This window comes from Miscanthus floridulus, chromosome 7 (genome assembly GCF_019320115.1).
Source record: "Miscanthus floridulus cultivar M001 chromosome 7, ASM1932011v1, whole genome shotgun sequence".
Taxonomy (NCBI): domain Eukaryota; kingdom Viridiplantae; phylum Streptophyta; class Magnoliopsida; order Poales; family Poaceae; genus Miscanthus; species Miscanthus floridulus.
The window spans coordinates 101,084,969-101,092,602 of record NC_089586.1 but is presented as its reverse complement, the minus strand read 5'-3'; the positions used below and the strand labels follow the sequence as shown (position 1 = coordinate 101,092,602).

General features: G+C 46.0%; 1 protein-coding gene across 2 annotated transcripts; it reads right to left on the bottom strand.

Annotated features, from left to right (window-relative positions):
- Positions 1 to 2,486: 2,486 nt before the first annotated feature.
- Positions 2,487 to 7,254, bottom strand: LOC136463988 (probable serine/threonine-protein kinase WNK4). Of its 2 annotated transcripts, XM_066462949.1 has the most exons (7): positions 6,564 to 7,254; positions 6,141 to 6,178; positions 5,295 to 5,522; positions 4,989 to 5,209; positions 3,997 to 4,154; positions 3,533 to 3,926; positions 2,487 to 3,449 (listed from the first exon to the last, which is right to left on the bottom strand). In XM_066462949.1, exons 1-7 carry the CDS (start codon positions 6,639 to 6,641, stop codon positions 2,737 to 2,739), a joined length of 1,830 nt encoding a protein of 609 aa, XP_066319046.1. In that variant the 5' UTR covers positions 6,642 to 7,254; the 3' UTR covers positions 2,487 to 2,736. The 2 variants fall into 2 exon arrangements, with proteins under 2 accessions (XP_066319046.1, XP_066319047.1); XM_066462950.1 differs by lacking the exon at positions 6,141 to 6,178.
- Between the last annotated feature and the right edge of the window lie 380 nt (positions 7,255 to 7,634).

Below are 7,634 nucleotides of genomic sequence, written 5' to 3'. Positions count from 1 at the left end.
CAACGGTCAATCCCCGGGTGAAAGCGGTTGTAGTTGCTATCAATAGAGCCATCGTCATCGATGTCATGGCCGTCGAAGTAGTTGTCGTCAGGGGTCGCCCCCCGCAATGGGCCACCGCATCCATCATCGATCCTAGGGTGGAAGCATTGAAGTTGTTGTTGCCTAATCCATCGTCTTCATTAGCATCACCACCATCATGTCCATCGTCCGCAAGGGATGCCGATGGGGAATTCCAATCCTAGAATGTGACCAGACGTAGCCAAATAAGGTAGCACAGACCCGGAAGCTCCACCAGAGTGGCCTCGATAGGATTGTGGATGTGTGGCTCAGGAATGAACACGATTTGCTCATCGGGGATGAACCATGGATGCATACACCATGTCGTGATGAAGAATTCGCGGTCATCATCCGCCGGGTCATTACTCGGTCGGACGACATCAATGTCTGCACAAGTAGGGCCAAGGATGGTCTGCGTCGTTGACGCATTTTGGGTATAGAGGGGGACATGCCTCATCCCCACCAGCACCCTGAACCTCAATGACCCTCCGCTAGCCATCGAAGTCCTCCGCCATGGCCGTAAGATCAAAAGGTAGCAGCCCCCCCGGTGGAGTAGCGAGGAAGCGGTCCTGTCCTCGTGGCTCCTGAACCACATGACAAAATCCTTCAGATCATGGCGACGAACCTCAGCATATTCCGTCGCCATGCCGAAGTGCTAGAAGAGGAACCGGGCAACCATGGCATGCGACACCAGGGGCCTGGTACCGCCAACAACCGCGACAAGTGCAAGGCCGAGCGCATCTTCAGCAGCCTGCAACTCAGCCGAGCGAGGGACGATGATGAACTCCGTGTGACTCTAGCACGTCGCGCGACCGCCCTTGGGATCCATAGCGGCCACGCTAGCCACCACAGGGCTAGGGGACCCCAACAGAGGCGACGGGGGTGGCGGGGGAGGTGAGGGAGGCGAAGTCATTAGGGCATAGTAGCGCAGAACCAACGGCGACCGTCCTGTGGAGGTAGACCATGCTAAGGGCGTGTCATCAGCAACGTCCTGAGCCCACCGGCGCCTGATAGCCGGTCGCCGCTAGCGACCCGATGACCCCCAACGACCACGACGGCGAGCACCCACGCTTGGCACCCGCAAGCCTCACAGGAAGCGGGCATGTGAAGGCATGGTGCCCCTCGCACCTACAGTTGAAGCACCTTGTCGGGAAGATGCAATCTGCCTTGACATGGTTGCTCGCTAAGCAGTTGAAGCAGAGCCCCACCAGCACCAGTGGAACAGGGCGCGCTGGCTTGGGCGGCGAGCAACGGCGCCAACGATGACGACTACGCACCTGGTAGAAGTCGTCGATGTCTGGCTCCTCAAATGAACGAGCAGGATGCGCCGTAGGGGAGTCGCGGCGTCGGGGGGAAGCGACGCCTGGAGCCAGGTCCAACTAGGGGTGGGAGCGCCGAGTCGCCGCCATGAAACCCTCGGAACTCCCCTGATGACGACGATGGCGACGCGCATGTCGGTGGCGCCCACCCGCCTCCGTGATAGCCTTACCCTTTCCTGTCGGCGGCGGCGAGGGGGGCTCGGAGTCGGAGTAGTCCTCTGAGTCGCTGAAGGAAACCCGCTCCCCACGACCGCAATCGAGGAACGCATCCGAGAAGAGGCCCGGCGACCCTGCTCCAATGGCCCACGGCGAAGGGAGCTCCTCCTCCGCTTCATCAGCCTAGGAGCGACGGGAGGGCGAGCCGTCCTCCATCTAGGGCGTGAAGCAGGTCCGAGAAGAGAGAAAAAGGTGGACGCCAGGACCTGAGTGGCCGCCTGCGGTTGGGTGGGTGGACATCGGGGCCGGGATGACCACCGACGGTTGGGAGAGTGGACATCGGGGCCGGAGCGGCCACCGGCGGTTGGGCGGAGGCAGAGCCTAGCGCCTCGGCTTACCTCAGTCATGCAAATTCAGGATATGTTGCATGGAAGAGATGTCCTCTCTTGATTCAATATCTGTCTTATCATGTGTTGATTAAGTCACCGTCTTTTGTTCCATATATGAAGTGATTGCTTGTACGGATATGTTGGTATGGAACAGATATGTATTCTTTGATATATTGATATTAAGATGATAGGGTTCGATGTCCTAGTGAACTAATTGATGAAATACTCCCTCTGTCTCTGAATAAATAGATTCTTAGAGCTGTCTTAAATTAAACTATTCAAACTTGATCGAATTTCTAGGGTATCAAATTAGTATCATTAGATTTATTATAGAATATATTTTCATAAGGTGCATATTTTATGTCATATATGTTGTTACTCTTTTTTATAAAATTAGTCCAATTAAAAAAGTTTAACTGGTACGGATTTAAGGAATTGATTTATTTGAAAACGTAGAAAGTATATTATTGTTAGAAGTTTAGACAGCTTATGGTTTGGTGGATTCAATGTTAAGTGCTGTTTTTCATTCATGCACACAAGATGTTGGATGTTCGGTCTTCTGTGATATGCTTGTGAGAAATTAAATTGCTAATTTTATTATTCCACTGCCCCTCTGTTATCAGATGGCCACCCAGGCAGGGCCGGGAAGCACCACCCTCAACGAGAACGACCAGCCACGAAGTTTGCTATGCCTTGCAAACTACATCAGTGCTTTAACTAAAACAGATTATTAACGTTTCTCACACTCACACTTCGAACATGAAATCAAACATAGCTTATGATGTTTAAAGAAATGCCAACTTTGAACAAAAACATCATTTATCTGGCAACCACTTTTTCCGAGCTCCTTCCATAGCCTCTTCTCGCATCCTTGTCAACTCATCAACCAAATGTTTGTACTGAGCTTCAATCAAAACAAGCTCCCCGTTCAGCACATCCTGATTATCAGTAGAAGTTGATGAACCACTGCTGGCCAACTCCAAGAATGGTGATGCTTGATCTATGTGGAAAATCGACCTCGATCCATCATCTAATACATAGCTGCAATCTACTTTACTGATTCCCTCTTTGTACCCACCACAGTCCATAGTACCATAATCCTCGGCCCCATAGTCGCTGACACTTCTGGAACTCTCAGCAAGCTGTACAGAAATGACCGAACCTTCAGAACCTTGTGATCCTCCTAGGTTGGTTGCACTTGAGACAGAATCAAGAAAACCAGTTGATGATGCATTCACATCTTTTGGGTGCATCATACCATCAATTAATGCATAATCAGGTACCAACTTTGAGATATTCTGATGGGAAGTGATTGCAAGTTCACTTTCAGACTGCCTATGCGAGTTCGCTGCTGCATCATTTACAGGTCTCCAACCCGGAACAAGATTCACTATCAAAAAGTCAATAAAATCAGCAATGAAAGTAACATCGCAGTCCGCTAACTCCAATTGTTCAACCATTTCAGCAGCTACAGACATAGCTGTATCAGAGTCCAGGTAGAAGAGGAAATGAATATTTCTTGCATGACCTGAAATCAGAAAGGCATTAGCTGTCAAGGCACCAACAATATACAAAAATTTAGGTTCAAAAAGAGATGTATCAAAGGCATACCAGACAAATCAGCTATTCGCAAAACCAGTGAGACAGAGTTGTTATCAAGTTTCTCGCCCTTTAGCTTTAGCTCTGTATTTTTGTTGGTTCTTGTGAACTCCAGGACTGGTGTATGTGGAGCAACACAACCATTTTCCTTGCCTGAATTAGTAGGGCTAGATTCGAAAGTGTCCACGTCCATATGCAAAGACGCCAGAGAACTATCTACTGTTTTATTAGGTGCAGGAGATGTAAACTTAGTGACAGCAGGTTCATGTGTATTGTCAGGACAAAGAAATGGGTCTTGCAGAAGTTCTTTGGCACATGACCTCTCAGAAGCAGGAACTAAACATTTCTCAATGAACTGCTTTACTTGAAGATCAGAAATTTTAGCCAATGCAGCAGGTTTAACACCCTACAGATATGAGGTGGTAGTTTAGATAAAATAGTGTTGCAATTCTACAAATAAGTGAAGAAGCACTTACTGTGGATACTTTCTTAAAAATCTGAGCTGGATTCGTACATTCACTGTATGGATATTCCAGAGTAAAGATCTCCAACAAGCACATTCCAAATGAGTATATATCAACAAGTTCATCATAACTTTCATCATAAAGTTCAGGTGCCATAAATTCTGGAGTACCTGCAGAATGTAAGACAAATGTCCCACATGATAGGAGTCTATCAGGTAAATCAGAAAGCAAACATGAACAGATGATAAAAAGTTTAACATTGTCAAATAATACTAATAATTAATCTCTCAAAAATGATGATTAATAATGTCATAAAATACATCAAGAGTAACAGAGGAACACAAGACCATTGGTTTCACAGGCATATACAAGGATTTTACAGTCATTCACCCACACAATAAAGCTCTTTTTTATTAATAAGAAAAAGTAGCAGTTTTCCATGACGGAACTTCTACACTACAACATGGTAGTCCTAATCTAGTATGACACGGTGCAAACAGGTACCACAGAAAAAGTAATCCAAGGTGACAGGTACGACTAGGAATAGGGATGCAAGTTCCACTTTTTTGTGTGCGTGTGCTTGTGGAGAGGGGATCTAGAATGGCATGGAGCAATATCTAAAACCTAGCTCAGAAAACACCATTGGATACTAACTTGTATCCCTAGATACAAAGCAAGCTAATTTGAATGAGGCATAGGTCATTTAGGAACAATGCTTATGCATGCAGCAGGTGACCGTTATGGCTAATTGGCTCTGCATGTAAATAAGACTGACAGCCACTAGACAGCAAATTCTGTGCAACCACAGTATCCTTGGTAGCTCAGATCCAATCAAGAATAACTAGGGAATAAAAAATCCTCAATACTCCTTTCAAGTAATCGGTATTCGATATCGATGAAATGGTCACCTAGATTATCTCTCCAGACTGAAGGACATTAGATCAACAAGAGATTTGTTTATAGTAAATTGAGAATTTGAAGCAATAAAGTGATAAGATCATTACCAATAACGCTCCTCGCCCTTGGTGTTTGCATTACTGTAGCTAGCCCAAGATCTCCAATCTTAACTTCTCCATGGTTTCCATTAACAAAAATATTATCACACTTCAAGTCTCTATGGATAATTGGAGGTTGGTGGCTATGCAGGTAATCCAACCCATGAAGAATCTGCCTTGCCCAATTCTTTATTGCCTTCAAGTTAACACGTGGATGTTTCTGACGGTAACTAGAAACACACAAAGGTCCAAGTGTCATTTCTCAATAAGAATGGAAGCAATAATAAAGAATGGTTATTAGTACTGGTTACTTACTGCCTGAGACTTCCAGACGTGAACAGCTCTGTGATGACATTAATTGTCTTACTCTGGTCATCAATCCACGAATAATAAAACTTCATAACATTTCCATGCTTGAGAGACTTCAGAAGATGAACTTCTGTGTAGAGCCTATCGAGATTATCTGGACATTGCATCACCTCATCTATGTTGATTTGATTCCATGCAACCTCAATGCCTTCGACCTCATCAAATGCCTTGTAACTATATAAATTTAATAAAAGCATACGAAATTTTAGACATACCAAAATTAATATTCTAAAGAGTTGAAGACAATTCCGAAAAACATAATAAATGATGCACCATTATGATTGTGTAGCGAATTTCTAATAAGCATAACCCTTCTGAATTGCAGTAAATCACTACCATGTTCAGCATGCAACAGTAATGTCTTTCTCCTGATGTGAAAGAGAGGTGGAGAGATATATCTTAAATGATGGTTATTACTGTCAAGTGTCATGTCAACCACCAAAATACCAGAGGAACAAATCAGCTCAACAGCCCGACACACCCACTCTAGCAAAAACATATCTAGTTTTAAAGAAGTTGGTCACAGGCTCACATCTCTTGATATAAGCCGACCAGTTAAAACGTGCATCTATGTTCAACTGCATCTTGCAGGTTTGCAAGACCTTTTCCCCCAATATATTTTCAAATTCAAAGTTAGACAACTAATTGCAGCAAATGAACCTATTTAACAAGGAAATATAAAGTGGACAAAGAGGATGCCGAGTAGAACAGGGAATAATTGCAAGCAAAGGAATCTATTTAACAAGGAAATGTAACGTGGGCAAAGAGGATGCTGAGGAGCAGAGGGCATACACAGTCTTGAAAGCTCCTCTCCCCAGAATCAAATTATACTGCACCAAGGAAAGAGAATCAGATCAATACAACTGGCAGGGTCATGTTGTTTTCGTGTGTCATTTTGCGTGACCTGTTTTCATGACGCAGCACGGAAATTCAGGACATTCAATTTTACAGATAATTACAATCAATTTTTTTAGAATAATATTGTCTTAATCAGAAACAAGTCAACATCAAGAGACAGGATGCATTTTTTTCACTAAAATGATGTATGCATGCATTGTTTTCAGTAAATTGACTAATCGAGTGACCATTAAAGCTTAACATGATACCATGGGGATGTAAAATCACAATATCACATTCCCATCGAACAGACCTAAAATGTAATACGAATCCATGACAGGATAAAGTCAGACAGGGATTGATAGACAAGGAACTTACGCGCATGTATCGCCCGGTTGGATCTACTTCCGCGTATTCAGCATCGACCACCTCATCCCCACAACCAAACACCTCCATTCCGGATCAGCCCGACAAGCAAATGACTCTACGAGCGAGAGGGAGGGAGAGAGAGAGAGAGAGAGAGAGAGAGAGAGAGAGAGAGAGAGAGAGAGAGAGAGAGGAAGCAAAGAGGAATGGACCAGAGAGATCGCCGGAGATGCCGGTGGTCCGCCCGCGGCTCCTACGCCCTAGGCGCGGCAGCAGGGGATGATGGGGAGGAGGACGGGGCGGCGGGTGCCGGGCGTTCAGTGAAGGGCTCGGAGAACGGGGCGTACGACGGCCGCATGCGGAGGCAGCGTCGGCTGCGCAGCGACGACGTCGGGTTCGCCCGTCCCGCAACGCCCATGGCCCGGCACCCGGCGGAGGATACGCGGCAGACGCAGCACCTCATTCTCCCTCGATCGGCGTCCTCTCGGCGGCGTATGCGGAACCCATGGGAGGAAGATTCCCCGAGGCGGCGGCTACGAACACGAGGAGGCGGTGGCGGCGCACATGGATGGAGCGGGGCCAGGTGGGCCCAGGCTGGGCTAGGCTAGGGCTACGACGGATTGGCGGTGCGGAGCGGAGGTCTGCACGGGGAGGAGGAGGAGGGGGAGGTGGTAGGCGACGACGAATAAAGAGGGAGGTAGGAGGTGGTGGGGAGGGAAAGGTGCGAGAGGGAGAAATAGTACTACCTAGTTTTCGTTTACTTTACCAAAAATTTTACTGTAGTAATTTTGACCATACATTTTTTTCTGCAACAGATTTTAAGATACGTCAAGTTTTTACATATATAATTCTTTATTAAACATACTTCATTAGTGTTATATACATTGAAGTATCTAAGTTTTTTTAGAAGAAAAAATAGATGGTCAAATTTGCTATAGTAAAAAGTTGCTGACAATTAAACACAAACCGAGGGAAGTAGCTGGGCGTCTGGGGATGTTGTTGTGTGGTAGGCTGCGTTTAGTTCACGAAATGAAATTTTTTGGACGTCACATCGGATATTTCGGGGATGTCGGAAGGGGTTTT